This window comes from Cryptomeria japonica, chromosome 10, assembly GCF_030272615.1.
Source record: "Cryptomeria japonica chromosome 10, Sugi_1.0, whole genome shotgun sequence".
NCBI lineage: Eukaryota > Viridiplantae > Streptophyta > Pinopsida > Cupressales > Cupressaceae > Cryptomeria > Cryptomeria japonica.
The window spans coordinates 283,183,040-283,201,038 of NC_081414.1; the positions used below are offsets into that span (position 1 = coordinate 283,183,040).

At 38.2% G+C, this 17,999-nt stretch overlaps 1 protein-coding gene and 1 pseudogene across 5 annotated transcripts in view; one reads left to right on the plus strand and one right to left on the minus strand.

Annotated features, from left to right (window-relative positions):
- LOC131053796 (probable mitochondrial import inner membrane translocase subunit TIM21) overlaps positions 1-17,999 on the plus strand; it is a 156,211-nt gene that overhangs the window by 49,182 nt on the left and 89,030 nt on the right. For 4 of the 5 annotated variants that reach the window (XM_057988441.2, XM_057988442.2, XM_057988445.2 and 1 more), the window contains one exon: positions 14,758-14,948. In XM_057988441.2, coding sequence (XP_057844424.1) covers positions 14,758-14,948 — 191 coding nt within the window. The remainder of the gene's footprint in view (positions 1-14,757; positions 14,949-17,999) is intronic. The other variant, XM_057988443.2, reaches the window with a different exon arrangement.
- LOC131053797 (protein TIC 20-v, chloroplastic-like) lies at positions 13,069-13,821 on the minus strand (annotated as a pseudogene).

Below are 17,999 nucleotides of genomic sequence, written 5' to 3' on the forward strand. Positions count from 1 at the left end.
AGAAAATTTGGAGGAAAGTTTTGGAAGAAAATCAATATGAAGTCAATCCGATAAAGGAACAAGATGACACTCATCCGGAAACTGAGCAAACCAAGGTGGATATACCTTCAGTTCCAGAAGTGCAGTCAGTTGAGCAGGCAGTGGTTGATACTTCTGTTTCGGAAGTTCAATCAGCAGAACATGTAGAAGCCAATGTTTCGGGAGAAAGTAGAATGGAGAGTGATGCAGGTGTGGGTGAAGTTGATATAACAGATAAAGTTGAGATCCCTCCAGCACCTGAAAAGAAAGCAGTTGCAGAAGAAAATGTGGAGAAGAAAGAGGTCAAGGTTGAAGTTGGAACTGAAACAAGAGATACTGTAGAGACTATGAAAGGTAAGTGTTGTGACGTTTTCACACATCGCCCCATTGCAAATGGGGACCCCACTTTTTCTCTTTCTAGGTTAGTTGTTTTAGCTTAGTTGTTGGTTGTTGTCGAGTCTTTGCTATGAACCTTTTGTTTGTAGTTGCTCAGGAGCTGACCAAGTCTTCCTCTTGAGGATGAAGTGAGGTTCAAAACTCCCTTTGCCCAGCCAAGGCATAATCACTTCCACTTCTCCCAGCACTGTCAGTGGATGCCCAAATCCGATCACAACCATTTCCATTCCTCACCATTGCCATCACCATTTCACCATTCCATTTCCTTCCATTTCCATCTTGTCTCTCTCCATCCCATAGCCCTTCCATCTTCTCTACTTTCCACTTCCTTCCACTTCCACCTCTCTATACCTTCACCTATGCCCTCATCTACCTAACCCTTTTCCCATCCTAGCTTACCTATCCCCTCACCTTCACCTACATTTCCACCTACCTCTACCTTCACCCACATTCTCTAGATCTCTCTTTATTTCCTTACCCACTACCTCTCCCTTATCCTACCCATCCACTATCTTATTCCCCTACCACCATACCTCCTATCCTTCCTTTCATACCCTCACCCCTTAACTTCCTTCACTGTCCTACCCTTCCACCCGTATACTTCATCCTCACCCACACCTACACTTACAACTACTTCTACCCCTAACTACATCCTCTACCCTTCCATCCAACATCCTAGTCTCCCTTCACTAACTTCCATTCTATCCTACCCCACCTCCTACATTACCCACACTCCCTTTCCACCCTACCCCTTACCCTTTTTACTACCCCTTATACCCCCATTCCACTTTATTCCCCATATATCCTAACTCCTTCCATTAATCCTTATACCTCCCACATCCTAAACATCCATACCCCACCGTAGCACTCACTTTACCCCTCTTTCCACATATGCATGCCCCTTATGTCTCCCTTTCCTCCAACATCCCATTCCTCCTCTTTTCCCACGTAGCAGCTCCCCTTACCACCTACCTCACATTCCTTCCACCTCACATTCCTTCCACCTGACATTTCTCTCATACCTGCTGGGCCCCACAAAATCTAAAATGGAGATTTAAAAGTTTGTTTTAAGGCATAACATTTCTTTTTGGCTTCCTTTACCACCGTAGCCTTGCTTGGGTCCCACTAATTACATAATGAATGCAGATCAAAATTTGTAAGGAATTCCAAGGATCAACAGCACTTCCTTTGACTGTCCTGATCATCATTGCAAGATGGTAAAATTCAATGACTTCCTTTGCTCCCAATTTTTATCGATCCCCTTTTAAGAGCATTTCCATTGCTCCAGAATTCAAGCGATCTCCTTTTGGTTGATTTCCATTGCTCTCAAAAAAGAGCGATGTCACCTTGAGTGATTTCCTTTGCTCTCAAAAAAGAGCGATGTTCTTGAGGTTACTTCCTTTGCCTCTAAATTTTAGCGATGCATTTGGAAGGAGACTTCCTTTGCTCTACATTTCGAGCGATGAGTCTTGATGAGATTTCTTTTGCTCTCTAATTTGAGCGATGCTCACTTGAATCACTTCTATCGCCTAGAAATCAGAGTGGAGTTGCTTCCAAAGGCATTTATGGAAGATTTTATGATAAGCTTTCATGCATAGAAGTCAAGATACTTAAGGTATCAAGGATGAAATCAGAATAGAGGGCAAACTTGAGGAGCATTTCCTCTGCAAGTCATTTTAGGAGAGAGCATTTCCTTTGCTCTAGCATTTGAGCGATGCTTTAGAAAGCATTTCCATTGCTTACAAATTTTAGCGACCCCCTTTTTCAAGAGCACTTCCTTTGCTCATAATTTTCAGTGATGAGTATCTAAGACTTCCTTTGCCCTTGAATTTTAGCGATGCAAGTAAGAGCATTTCCTTTGCTAAGCATTTTTAGCGATCTTCCTTTGCTCTTGGATTTTAGCGATCAGCCTAAGGATGACTTTTCTTGCTCACCAATTTGAGCGATGTGCATTAGAGTCATTTCCATTGCCCTGAAATCAGAGAGAAGTTACTTCTAAAGGCATTCGTTGAAGATTTTTGATAACCTTTGTGCAAGAAGATCAAGAAACTTGAGGCGTTGAGAGATGAAAGCTTTGAGAGATGAAATCAACTTGAAGGGCAAAAGTGAGTATGACTTCCATTGCCTTGAAATCTGAGCGATGACCTTCGAGATGACTTCCATTGACCACAATTTTAAGCGATCTACTTGAGAGGCTATTTCTTTTGATCACAAATTTTAGCGATGAGTATCTTAAAACTTCCTTTGCCTCTGAATTTTAACGATGCATTTAAAAGGAGACTTCCTTTGCTCATAGATTCGAGTGATCTGCCTTCTCAAGTACCTTATAAGTACTAATTGGCCCCCAAAAATCGATTTTGAATGAAAAATGTTTAAATGAGTGATAAGTCGGCCACCTTGAAGAGGCATTGAAAAGATAATTTGTGATTTTATTTATACCAAATCAGGTCGGCCTTCATAGGAAAAGACACAACCTTTCCTTCGAGCGCCTATATAAGATCATTTCAAGGATCATTTCCAGCACCAAATCAAAACGATTCCTCCTATAATTAGCGAATTCAAGAGCAGCAGAGCAGAAGCATTTTTTTTACCATCATCAATATCAGCGAATTACATCATCGGTGCAGCAAATTTCAACCATAAGAAGGGCGGACTTATTCAGCAAAGGAAGCATATTGAGCGAATTTCATTATAAAGATAGCAAATTCAGTCATCACCTGCAACATATAAAAATCAGAAGTCATATCAAATCAAGGTGGTGTGTGAGGATTATATATCATGTGTATTTGATTTCATATTTGTTTGTCTTGCAGGGATGATGATGCAAATAGCGAAGCAGCACCTTGAAGGAATAGGAGAAAGGAGATTGCAAGATCTACACCATCATGCAACTTCAAGGGAAAAACTTCATCAGCAAGCACAGGGGTATCAAGGAAGGCGATTGCATAGGAAGGAACTCAAGGTATTCAAGAACTCTCACCACATCATAATGACATGAGGAAGGCAAAACCGTAAAGTATAAGTGAGAGATCATACAATCACCTCAAGGCAAGATAGGCGAGCAAGGGTAGAGGGTGAAACTTGATCATCATCACATCAAGCTTTAAGGCGTTGAGTATCAAGGGATATTGCTAAGAGTATCAACACTTGCTTGAGATGAGGTATGAGGTCTACAAGCGAGTTGAGGTGGCGTCCCAGTCACTACTCCACCAATTAGAAGAGTTCCACCTCAGCATGGCTAGGTTCAATGCACCGTGCTCACCCATGGGGGCACAAACTCTAATGTACCTACCCCCACTATCTATTGGACAAACGCTCAAGAAATGACACGTGTCTGAGCATTGCAATTATTTCATTGGCTAAAATAGAGTTTGTTGTAACAAACCCTAATTAGGGTTTCATTGTAAGATCTTGGCCATTGATCTCAAATTGATCTGGGCCTTTGAATTGTAATGAGCTAACTATAAAAAGCTCAAGCTTCTCATTTGTAAAGGTTAATAGCTAATAATTGATAGTTGGTATCTCAAGAATAGTTTAGTAGCAGATAGCAGCTAGAGTAGAATAGGAGAAGGCAGAAATTGTTGTCAAAATTGTAAATAGACTTCCTTTTCATTGAAGTTATGGTGGAATGTGTTGTTTCTTTACAAGTGCATGGTTTCTTGTTGGATCTTCATATTAGATGATGAATAATTAGATGAATGAAAGGAATTGTGTATGATTCATGGTGAAATTCCTAATCCATACCACTAGCAGTTTGTTGATTGCAATTTCGCCTTGTGTGGTCAACTGAAATTCTTAATGAGTTTGACTTCAATTGCTATTCACACTTTGATATGCATTACCTTAATGGTGTCTTTGATGTTGATAGCGATTTGAACATCACGTGCCTACCCTAGAAGATCGCACTAAGCCTTGTAGAGTTGTTTGTTGATGGCAAAGCGAAGCTTAGTCGAATTTCACCTAATCATTCATTATCTCCTACATTCGTAGGATTATAATAAACCCCTCGAACCCTATGTCTTTTGCCATTTATTTTTCAATCAAGTAGTTAGGATCTAAGTTCCAGCAATTCAAGTATTCAACAATTCAACGTAAGTCCCCTTGGATTACCAGCTATCACATCAACCATTGAGCTTATCCACTTGTCGTAACCCGACATACAAGAACCTTGGAGTTATCTCAAGTGATCCTTAAGCGAATCTTCAACATTTGAGAGACTTTGATCAAGAGAGGATAAGATACTTTTGGGTATTTTATTCTGTGTTCGCATGTGTTTTGGTCCGCTTAGTTGTTTCTGATCAGATTGAGTCGACTTGTGTACATGTCTCATCTTTTGTGACGTGTTCTTGAAGCCGACGTGGTGGTGACCTAAATTGGTGATGTGGATATATAAGACAGTTTTATTTGATCATTTTGGTAATAGGTGATTGTGCGAGATATGTGTATGAGCAATTGTATGCAGTTTTGCGTGCGCAAGGTGAAGATTGGTGATCCGGTATGTTGCAAAATATCAGAACAGAGTAGTATTGTAGAGCAGAGTAAGAATATGTTTTGTGCTTAACCGGAACTATACTTAGGCATTTGTTGATGCTATTTCATGTTTCAAAATACATTGTAATCTCTTACAAACACTTTGTAAGGTAGTGAGCCTTTCGGGTTGTAGCCCTTATTTGTAAATTGAGCAGTGAGCTCTAGGTAGTGTGCTTGAATGCATGTGCATTCCCCTTATGTAATATTTCTATACTTTTAGTAGAGTATATTAATATTGTGGGTTAGAATCCCATCGTGGTTTTTCTCTTAACCGGGTTTGTACGTAAAAATCTTGGTGTTATGGTGTTGCTGATCTTTGCTTTGTATTTCTGCACTTTAATTTCTTTCATATACATTAAGTGGTTTAAAGGACAGATTCTCAAAGTTAAAAATTGCAGAACACTCATTCACCCCCCTCGCTTAGTGTTCATGGATTCCAACAATAAGATTCGATTATTTTGCAATTTTTTTGACCCTAAACATAAAAAATGCTAAGAAGATACCACTATTGAATTTTTGAGAGCTTTTCAAAAGTGTAAATTTTTTTGAAAAATTCTTTGATTTGTGCCCCTATGAAAAAAACCCTAATTGACAAAGATTTGATTTTTTTAATTTATTATTTAACTTCAAAAATGAAAATGTAAATAACATACCCAAATAAAATACTGAGAGCTTTCTAGAAGCGTAAAAATATTCGGCAAATTCATTGATTTGCGACCAAAATATTAGATTCATGAAAAATAATAAAATCATCATAACACACTCAAAATTGATGATTTGAAGCTGATTTTTTTTATTGTAGGCTCTTGAGTTGATGCTCAACTGTTAGTAAGAAAACTGTTGAAAAATTCGCAACCGTTTGAGAGAGATGATGAAAATTTTGAAAACCGTAGGGTTTTGTCTTCAACTTCGTCTACACAAGGTTAGTCTTGAAATTTTTTGAACAAAAAAAGGAAAACCAGCAAGATAAGGTTAAAAAACTTCCAAAAATATAGATCAAATAAGGAAGTGGGTCCGACTAGGTGTGTCAAGATGTAATGGTATGGAAATGTGAATCTAAATAAAGTGAAACAATGCAATGCAAGATCCAAATTCACACCCATGCTAACTCAATAAAGCATAAGATATATGCATAAAATCAATGAGAAACAATTATACCATAGAAAAGACCTTAGACTACTTCATTGTTTACTTGATATTGCTTGAATGCATGATGTAGATTGCTCTCAGATTTTTAGCATGACCTTGATATCAACATGATAAGATGAAGGCTTGATGCTTGATGCTTGATAGTGCTCATGAAAATTCTAGGATAGTGATGCTAGTGATTTGATAATAAGAGTGCTAGGATATGAAAGTGCTAGGTGTTGATGTGTTTTCCATGCACATGCAAACACAAAATAAAATACCCAAAAGTATCTTATCCTCCCTTGAACAAAGCTTCTCAAATGCTAAAGATTAGCTTAAGGATCACTTGAGACAACTCCAAGGTTTTGGTATGCCAGGTCATGACGTGTGGATACACAGTTGGTTGATGTGATTGCTGGTATCACAAGGGGACCTACGTTGAATTGTCGAATGCTTGAATCGCTGGAACTTGATCATCTGATATTTCAATCTTGCGATGCTTTTTGTCCTAAACTAACTTGAATTGAAAAAAAGGGCAAAAGGAAAGGCTTGAGAGAGTCTATTCTAAGACCTAGAATGTAAGAAGATAGTTGAATGATTAGCTGAAATCCTACTAGGGGAGGTCTCACCATCAACTTGAACAATTTGACACAAGCTCAGTTCAATCTTCTAAGGACATTTCAAAGATGTTCAAATCATTACCATCAAAGAGTGCTCACCATTCAAGTTAATGCATAAACAATGGATGTATAGCGATTTGAAGTTAAGCTCATAGTATTCCAGTTGACCACATAAGGCACATTTACAATCAGTAAGAGGCTAGTGGTATGTGGACTAAATGGATTCCACATAAATGCATTCAACAAATTCCTCCATTCAATCTAATTGACATGAAAACAAAATGAGAAATAGAAACCATGAGACTTGTTGAAATAATACATTTCACCATAACTTCAATGAAAAGAGTATCTCATTTACAAGTCTTCAACAACAATTTCTTTTCCTCCTATTCTATTCTAACTGCTATTCTATCTTCTATTCTATTCTCCTCTTGCTACTAACTATTCGCTATTAACCTTTTCAAAATGAGGAGCTTGAGCTTTATATTGAGAGCTCATTACAATGAATGACTTAGATCAATTTGAGATCAATGGTCGAGATTTTACAATGAAAACCTCAATTAGGGTTTGTTACAACAAACTCATTTTTGGCCAATGAAATAATTACAACACTTTGGCATGACCAATAGATAATGAGGGTAGGTGCCTCGGAGTTTGTGCCCTCATGGATGAACTTGGTGCATTGATTCTGGACATGCTGAGGTGGAATTCCTCTGATTGGTGGGATGATGACTAGGATGCCACCTTTAACTTGCACTTTGTAGGTTTGATAGATCATCATGAAGAAATATTTCTTGATACTCAACATTATCCAGCTTCGGCGGTGATGATGATGATTTTCTAACTTTGATCAACTCTTCTGAAACTATCCTCTCGATGGTGTCAACCATGGATTTGTAAGGTATAGATCTTGGTTTTGAAGTATTGGTGTGCCTTAGAACGAACTCTTGATGTCACCACTACTTTTTTTCTTTGGAATTCCTTCTCTGTGACTCTCTGGTGCTGTGAGAGAGGTTTTCTTCTTTGCACGATGATGTAGATCTTACAATCTTTCTCCTTTTGCTTTGCAATCACCATCCTCTCTCATCTGCAAAACAAAACAAACATGATATCAAATACATAATATATAACTTTGATAGTTCTTCTTAATTTGATATATCCCTTGATTTTATGTGATTTGCAGGTTTGATAAGAGGATTTAGAGCGAATTCAACTTCATGAAGGAGCACTTGAAGTTGTTTTTTCGCTCGTAGAGAGGAGCTCTTGAAGTTTACTCCACCTTTGATGTCCATGAAGTTGCCCTTGTCTTTAAACTCACTCTCCTTCATTTTCTTTCATTAAATGAGCTCAACTTTAAAGCTTTTAGTCATTAATTGATGACAACATGACAAACTATCTTTAGGGAGGTCTCTATAGGAATTTCGTTCTGAGAGCGCTACTCATGAAATTCGCCTTGATTTTGTTTCACATGAAATGATCTTCGAATATTCACCCTTTATCTTCTCCACTCAAAATGACCTTTCCTTTGCATATGAAGTTCACTCGTGGAGGTCATCACATGAAATTCTCCCTCAAACTCACTCTCAAAACATGAAATCTGCTCATATACCTTGAGTTGTGAAGTTCACTCATGTACTTGAATTTTTGAAGTTCGCTGATATAGGTTAGTTCATGAAGTTCACTTCCAACTGAAGATTGGATTGACTCAAGGTAAATATTCCTATATCACCTCTTGCACGAATGGAAGACCTTCACTCTCATTTAGGAATAGATAAAATACGCATCTCCTTTCAAAGATGAAGTTCGCTCATGTGGGTGAGTTTATTAAGTTCGCTCATGCTGTTGAGTTTGTGAAGTTTGTTCACATGCTGCTCAAGGTGAAGTCGCTCATCTACTTGGATTCTTGAACTTCACTCATCTTGGTTTCAAGATGAAGTTAACCTCTTACTTGCCTTTCATTCAAAATTATTCTCTCTTAGGCATGTTAAGGCATCAAATAAGTTTTATGAAATGATCTATTGGCAGTTTTGTATCTTATTGTGGGTAAATAATACAACTTCGCTCTTCTCCTTCAACTCATGAAGTTCGCTCCTCTTGTTGAGAACATGAAGTCGCTCATGTACCTTGAAACATGAAGTCGCTCCTCTCCTTGAGAACATGAAGTTCGTTTCAAGTTGAATGCTTTTAAATCTCCTTTGCTCTTCTATCATGAATTTCGCTCATATAGCCCAATTTATGAGTTTCGCTCATCTACCTCAGTTTGTGAAGCTCGCTCATATATGGTGATTTGTGAAGTGCACTCATCTTCCTCAATTTGTGAAGTGCGCTCCTATAGGTTTGAAGATGAAGTACGCTCTTCATGCTCAAGATATGAAGTTCGCTCCATTTGCTCAACTCATGAAGTTGCCTCTCATCTCCAAGCACAAGAAGTTTGCTTTCAACTCAAAATCGGATCTGTTCAAGATAAAGACTCACACATCTTCCTTGGGCATATGAAAGAAATTCACTTCCACTTAGAAATTCACAAAGTAAAAATTCGCTCTCCTTCCTCAATTCCTGAATTTCGCTCATCTACCTCAGTTTATGAAGTTCGCTCATGTGGTTGAGTTCATGAAGTTTGCTTTTGTCTCGAAATCGAATCTGCTTGAAGGCACATGAAAGGAATTCGCTCTTACTAGGGAATTCATGAAGTAAGAAATTCGCTCCACTTAGCAAGCTTATGAAATTCGCTCCTATCAGCCACCACATGAAGTTCGCTCTTGTTAACATGTTCATGAAATTCGCTCATCTCTTCCTATTTGTGAAGTGCACTCATAGGTGCTTGAAGATGAAGTTTGTTTGAACTTCTACCTTTCATCTTCTTAACTTAAAATGACTCTTCCCAAACATTCAATCTGCTCAAGGTAGTGGTCTTGCAATCTTCTTCGCTCTCCTACTTCCAGACATGAAGTTGAAATCCAAACTTGAAATTAATACATTCTTTGCTTACTCCTTTTCATTTCATCCACTCAAGTGCCTCAAATGCTGCTCAAGAAGTCCACATCACTCCCAACTATGAGCAATGGAAGCAGATTTCGCTCCAACCAGGGAGCACTTGAAATTATCATGTACTTAATCAAAACCTGCCCTTTCAACCGGCATCTCAATGTAAGTGTAATCAAATATCTTGAATGGGAGAGGAAGTCATTTCTGAATAGCTATCTTCCAGCTTGATGTTGCTTTGAAATGTAAGTTGCTTATCTTGAATCTCAACGTGACTGGTTCTCCATGCTTTCTTGGATGCTCATTTTTCTCTTTTCTCTTATCTTCATACCAAACCTGAAAAGCAAAAATATTTTGCATCAAAACATTAGGAATGAGAACAATTTTCTGCAAAAATCAAGCTTCCTACAACCCATTCAATTCTGAACATGGATCTTTAAGGCTGGACATGATGATACTGATTGAACCATAGCCAGGATATATGTAGAAAATTTGCCAAAATCAGGTCTGATCTTAAAATCAGAATTAGGTCTGCTAAAATTGCTGATACTGTACATCAAATCAGAACCTTGGAAAATGATCTGGAACTCCTTCAAATTCGGCACCTTTGCCTTCAAAAGACTGGATAACAATGTCCTTAAATCAAACAGCACCTTGAAGAAGCATTTGATCAATGTGATGATCAAAATCTTGTTGCCAAAATCGCTGATCTCTATTACTAAATCTGCTTCCTAAATGTCTGATCAGAATGCTATTAAAATGATGCGAAATACTCCCTTTATATAGGCGTTGGATGTTAAGGGTCTGTTTTACTCTGTTCTTGTTAAAGTGACACATCTTCATTCAGACCCAGCTCCTTATTTTTTGTTGCCACACCTTGCAAGGACTGATGAGGTGGATACTTTGTCTTTTAAAATTCCTAAAAAAACTTTTCTTTCATTCAAAATTTCTGGTGGGGCCCATGCAATATCAAAGACATAAAACATTTTTCATTCTCAGCCAGTGGTTAGTGGGTCCCAGCAAGAGTCCTTAAGACAAATCTATTTAATTCTCCATTTTGGAGTGTGTGGGGCCCAGCATGTGATGTGATACGGTGGAGAGGAGTGTGAGGGGAGAGTGGTGAGAAATGTTAAGGGGAACTGTTACGTGGAGAAAGACGGGGAATGGGATATTGGAGGAAAGGGAGACATAAAGGGGATAAATGATGAAAGTAGGAGATACGTGGGGTTAGGAGGTATAAGGGGTAGTGGATGGAGTTAGGGGACGTTGGGGAGTAAAATGTAATGGGAGGTATAAGGGGTAATAAAAAGGGTAAGGGGTAAGGGGTAAGGGGTAAGGTGGTAGTTAAGGGAAAAAGTAGGAAATGGAAGGTGGGTCGGGGTAGGAGGTAAAGTGGTAAGTAAGGGAAAGGGTAGGCTAAGGGAAGTAGAAGGGTAAGGGGGGTGTGAGATGGAGGGTAGAGGATGTAGGTGTGAGTGTAGGTGAAGGGTAGGGGATGAGTATGCTAGGATGGGAAGAGGGTCAGGTAGATGAAGGTATAGGTTAGAAGGTGGGAGGTGGATGAGATGGAAGGGGTGATGGAGGTAAAGGTAAAGGTAATGGTAGGGGTATTGAGTGATATGGAGGGCAGTGAGGAGAAGTGAAAATGGTGGTGGCGATGGTGAGGGATGGAAATGGGAGGAATCGGGTTTGGGTGCCCACTGGCAGGATTAGGAGAAGTGGAAGGGATTATGCCTTGGCTGGGCAAAGGGAGTGTTGAACCTTACTTCATCTCCAAGAGAGAGACTTGATCAGCTCCTGAGCAACTACAAACAAAAGGTTAATAGCAAATACTCGACAACAACCAACAACTAAACTAAGATGACTAACCTAGAAAGCGAAAAAAGTGGGGTCCCCATTTGCGATGGGGCGATGTGTGAATACCTCACAACACTAGGGTATGATCACGAAAGTGCTAGAGAAAAATGAATGAGTGTAGGTCTTATATTTATGTGCCACTTAACATTTGATTAACTAGCAATTGCACCTTGGTGTGCAATGGGTACACCGAATAGATGTGGAAGGCTGATTAGGATAATTGTATATTCTATTTTTTTTGCATACATTTATCCATCACATCAGGTCAATTTTAGGTGATTTAGAAAATAATATTGTTTGTGCAGTAACAGTTTGAATAGAGAAGTGATAGCTTCAAAGCAACTATTTGTCCACTTACATGGACTCAAATGTGACACAAACAAAACCTCTAAATAAGGAAAACAATTAGATTCCATTACCATTAGGGAGAGAACAGCAAGGAGAGAGAGATATATAGACTCTGGTAAAGATTGCATCTGAAAGCACCTTTGATGTGGACCTATCTCCATTACTCTCAACTTGCTGAATTGACTGATGTTAATTGGGAGCTCCTTTTAACATGGTTTTGTCTAAATAGAGCTCATTCAAGGAAGCCTGATTTGTGATATCATAAGGCAAGTACTTTAATTGCTGGCACCTCCCAAGATTCAAATATTCAAGCGTTCTCATGTTTTCCAGGATATCTGACCGTAAGGTGAGCTTCTCACACCTCCACAAATTAAAATGTTGCAAGAGCGTGAGCTGCTTACAAGAATCTGGCAACGTCCGCAACTCTTTACAATAACTCAAATCTAGATGGCGCAGGCCTGTCAAACGGCCAAAACAGCTGGGTAATGATGATAGCCTTTCACACCAATGCAACTGCAAGTGCTCCAGTGATTGAAGACGGCAAAATTCCTCTGGTAGACTCTCCACATTGCACCAAGACATGGATATCTTTTTCAAATTCTCCAGATATCCTATGGACTTTGGAATCACTTTCAATTCATAACAGGAACTAATGTTCAACTCTCTTAACTGCATTGGAAACTATAATCAATTTTAAATTTAATTAATGAAAATATAAACATTGTTAAAAAATATATGATTTGAATTATAAAGGTTGCAGAGAACCGTAGAGAAAAATACTTGCGTCCATCCCATCCTTCCACAATCCTACCATCTTATTGCAATAGTGAAGTTCTAAAACTCTTAAATTTTTCAATGGCATCCATGATGGAAGATATCTATGGGCAATTCCGGTGCAGCTAATCCATGCCAAGTCTCTTGAAAATTTGGCAATGTGTAAATTCTCACTATAGCTTCCTCCCACCACAAAAGCTTTTAATCCACAAAGGGAAGATCTTGATTTCAACAGGGAACCAGGAAATTTGTGAATGTCGTTAATTGCTGCATTCCCATAGTTTTCTCCAAGCACAAAAACTTTTAATCTATATAGAAAAGATCTTGATTTCGACAGGTAACCAGGAGACTTGCGCACCTCTGAACAACAAGAATATCTCCAAAACCGTAACTGATATACATATTCATTCAGCATAATGCATAAATCCTTTTAGGGGCAAAATTATGAAAAACCCACTTACGATATATTTTCAGAACACCTGTGAATCTGCTGCATCTGCAACAAGGGGCAATCTAGGAGCCTGACCCAGAAGGCAAGAACTCAAACCATAGACAAGGCAAGTTAGCAGGAAAAGGAAGACAGTATTATCAAAACTGATCAACAGGCTGAGGCCAAGCCCTCCATCAGACCCAAAGCTCCGGTCCACCAATTCAGGAAAAATGAGGATAACATCAAGCACAATTGCTTGCATAACATTAAACCTCACATAACGACTTAAATTGGGGTTTCTTACGACAGAAAAGTAGAAGATGAAAAACACTAGAATGCTTGCAAAGGGAAAACTCCGGTATGCTCTTATGGCCAGTAAATTCGAATAGCAGCTGTGCTGAAGGAAATTCTGTCAAGAAAAAGCGGCCGTATTGAACTCCGTTGAAGAAGGGGAGAAAATACCCAACTGCTGCAATCAATCGGTCTGCTGCAGGCACAGAAGGAGTTTTATTGTTGTTTCTGCTGCAAAGGACAACCATTGATTTCTTGAGAATGGGGGAATCGAACCCGCAACGTGATGATGTTCCAACACTGAGGGATTTAGTTGTGGAAATGAATTCGGGTGAAGTTTTTGGTGAATGTAGGTTTGACAAGGACGAGGCAGCCAAAGAGAGTGAAGCCGCCATTGTAGCAGTGGAGAAAAGTTTTCAAAGAAGCCCAACAGCTTCTCATCCATACATAATTCGCGAAAACGCATAAACGGAAAAGCGGCCAAATCCAATGGTGAAAAGTTAACTCACGCAATGTATTAATTGCTATAATGGCGGAGGCTTATAACGTTCAGTGTACAAAACACGCATTGACTGCCACAGTACTTTTAATCCATCGAAAATTTGACGGTTATGATCTTTGTGATTGTCTTGCAACTCGTTAGACACACTATGAGTATGGACCATTGATTTGCAAAGTCAGTCGGTGCATCTTATATACGAGACGCCTTCGGCGTAATTAGAAAGGTCAATGGATGAAAAAATTTGAGAGAGCGTAAGACCTATAATTAGCACATGGATTGATGAGGTGGAAGGAAAAAGGGTGTAATGCATAGAGAAAATAAATTAAAAAATTATTTTATTTATTTCAGGTGAGAAAATTAAATAAATTATTTGAAATTTATTTATTTTGGAAGAAGTGTTGATTAATTAATTTTTGAAATTTATTTAATTATAGTGGACCAAAAGTTAAATTAATAATTAATAGTGGAGAGAAAATGATAATTATTTAAATTATTAAAAATTATTTAATTATTATAGATGAAGAGAAAAAAGATCAGCTTAATTAAATAATTGTAGAAGAATTGGTGAAATCATGATGAAATGCATTAGTCATTTTTAGATGTGTACAATAGTTTTTAACTTTTTTGTAGGATTTTTTAGTAGCAATTATTGTTCTTTTCAATATTGTTTACTTACTAAACATCTATGGTAAATGGCTTATGCTGTACTTTGTATGTATTATGCTATGCTAAGATCTCATTTTATGGAGAAGACAATTTGAAAGTAATGTGAGAGTTCTTGTTCTGAATATTTGTTACAAATAAGATTTTATTTTGTTATAGAAGCTTCAAGAATTTTTTTAGTATTACAGAAAACCATGAGTTTTGATTCGATACATCAGTTTCTGCAGAAACATGATAGAGATGTTGCTAAAAAGGAGGACCCTTTTGATCCTCTAACAGATCAAATTCCAGAGCAACCTGTAACGTTTGCTGAAGGTGCTTCTTACAGTCTTGTTATATTGGCAGGGTTGGCTGTTGCAGCAGGTGCTGCATATGCTGTATTTAAGGAGCTTATATTTGAACCTAAAGAGTGAGATTTTTCTTATATTTTATTCTCTATTTTAGTAATCGTTTCTTGAAAACATATGATTCTAATATTATGAAATAATAACATATCTAAAATAAATATATTATGAATCAATAAACAAACTCTTGCAGTTTGAAAATTTAATTTCGTAGTGTTGGAATCCTGCCCATTATTGTTTAAAAGGCACATATTCTATAAAATATTTATGCATCTTTCCATCTTGGTTTAAAGTATTATGGTAAACAGAAGCTAGTTTAAACTTTAGGCCATTATCATATAGAAATTACATATAAAACACCTTTTGAGCTATGCTATTGGCAATGAATTTTAGTAATTTGAAGTTGCAAGGCTGGAGGATCTCTGGGAGGGTAATCTTTTCATGAGCCTTAAAATAGTTGATGGCGGATGTAATACTATTAACAACATTTTTCCTGCATGTTTGATGGTTTGGATGTTTACTTACTTATTTTGCTAATTTTGATGGTTTGGATCACTACTGAGTTATTTTGCTAATTATCGATGATAAGAATCATAACTTTTGAAAATCCATGTCTAACGTTTTTTTTTGGTTATTGGTTTCTTGTTTTATTAATTTAATTATCTGTTCTGATTGGTTAATTGTAGGTTCTATAGGGACCCACACCCAAAGATAGTAAAGCAATTACAGCCCTCAAGGCTGATAAGTGATAAAAGCCCAAGTTGTGGAAATAAAAGCTACAGTGTTAACAAAAAACCACTGACAAATTGGGATCACAAAGCAAATAACTGGAGCTGATCGATAAGATGATGGCTCGGTAGCTGAGCCATCTGAGTCCTCTGCCCTACCCTTGAGTCTGGGTTCCAGAGAAGAGCAATGAGTATAATAAAAAACACCACTCTTAGAGACACTTGGTAATATGTAAAGAACAGAAATCTCCAAGCTGCCATTCTGAAGGATAGCCTGTATGTGTAGGTTATCAACATACAATGTGAGTTCTTGACAATAAAGCACCAGACCAACATGTTTTCCTGTCAACGAGGGAGACAAACACTGACTGCCAACCAAGTGCTCCTTGAGAAGCAGTTCTGCTTCCCCTTTCTCTGATTCCAAAAATTGCTTTTCAGAGCTCTCCCCAAGGAGGAAAACCTTATTTGCTGGTAGGATTAAACCTTATTTGCTGGTAGGATTTGGCTGTTAATGTAATCTCTGCATGCAAGCAACTGGAACATGAACACAAGCCTGTGGACAAAATCTTTTGATGTGGATTCCCTAGTACCCTGCACCCCAGATTTTTTAAGACCTCTGTACCAAAAGTCTCCTTGATATAGCCGACAGTGGCAACTTCAGGGATGCTGAAAGTTCATGTGAGCTGTAAGTGCAAGATGGCCCCACTCTATGGCAAGTCCTGGGTGGAGCATCATCTCTTCATTACAGCAGTGCCTATGGTCCCTGATTTCTCCTGCGCAGCAAAATCCTCTGAGCAAATGGTTTGCCCTGAGAAAGCTGAGGTGCCATTTAAATGCAATATCACAAGATGAAATCACAGTGAGGAGAAAGAGCGGATGTACCATGTGGGAGGTCTCCATTAGAAGTTTAGATGGTGGCAGCAAAAATCAAGCAGCAACAATATATATTTTTTTTTTTTTGGGTAGCAAACAAAAGTTAGGGGAGAGGAGGGTGGAATGGGGAGAATCTTTCAAGATTGGTTAATTGGAATTTAAAAGAAACCCAATATCCCAATCTTCAGTGTCTTCACTTCTTTGTAGAGAAGTCGAATTGTAAAATACCTTCATTCCCAAATTATGGAGCAGGGCCAGGCCCAATAGTTGGCCAACACACCATCCCTCATTACAATTTGCAGCTAGGTTTACATACCATTGAAGGAAATCAGTGGCACATTCGGTTACAACAGCTTTCAAGCCTAGTCATAGTCAAAATGCTTTTGGTGGTCAGAAAATACATTTGCACAGGGATGAAATATGGATAGAATCAGCTGCAGGGTACAAAGTGGGCAACCTTCTTCGGTGCAAATGACTACATTAATTCCAACTTAGAGACCTGCAATAGTATGAAAGACACATGCATTGTGTAAGACTAAGCATAGTCCATACCTTGCAATAAATTCATCAACAATCAAGAAGAGGTCACTATATGTTTAGAATCCCTTGTTCAGTCTTTGTGCATGGCCCCAAGTAAAATTTTATAAACAACATAGTCAAAACAAATAAAATTTTAAAAACATAAAATATATACTAAGTTGCAGGGTTTTCTGGTCTGGCCCTTAGTTCTGGTCCGGTCCGGTCCTGGTCTGGTTCGTGTTTGGGAGGGCTGGTTCTGCCAAGGCGAATTCGGGAATCCGGTGGCCCAAAAAGTGTTTTTTCTTTTTTGCAAAATTTAATTAAATTCTGAAATCCACCACTTGAAAAACCAAAATAGAATTCTAAAAATGAGATTTAAAACATAAAGTTAGATCATTTCTCCTCATTTGTGTTGCAAACATCAGTTTTTTCATTACAGGTTGAAGAAGTTTGGCTTCCAACATCAAATAGAAGGAGTTGAAGATTGATTTTTGAAGCTTCAACAAGTTTTGCAGAATGATTTCCACACATTTGCAAGCTCCCATTGGCTGAAAAAGGTCGGTTTTTGTACCTTTTTTTCAACCATTTTTGTTTCACAAATTGTCAAACATGAAACATTATTTGATTTTCATTATTTTGTTTTTGTTTTTGTTTTTGAATGTGTTCATATTATTTCTTGCCATAGGAACTAAAATGGCATCTACCTCTTCCTCCATAGGCACAAATGGACAATCAAAACAAAGAAATGATCCAAATTCTCCCCTATGGAAGTATCCTGACATTATATGACCGCTTCCAAGAGGTGGGGGATTGGGTTGGAAATGCCAAGGATGTGATAAAGAATGTAATAGTTCATATTATCGGGTGGTAGGCCATTTGTGTGGAATACCGGGAAGAGGCATCAAAAAATGCCTTAGAAACAATGGCGTGCCCGTACCACAAGAGACGGTGTTGAAATATATTAGGGAGCATGAAGAAACAGAAGAGAGAGAAGCC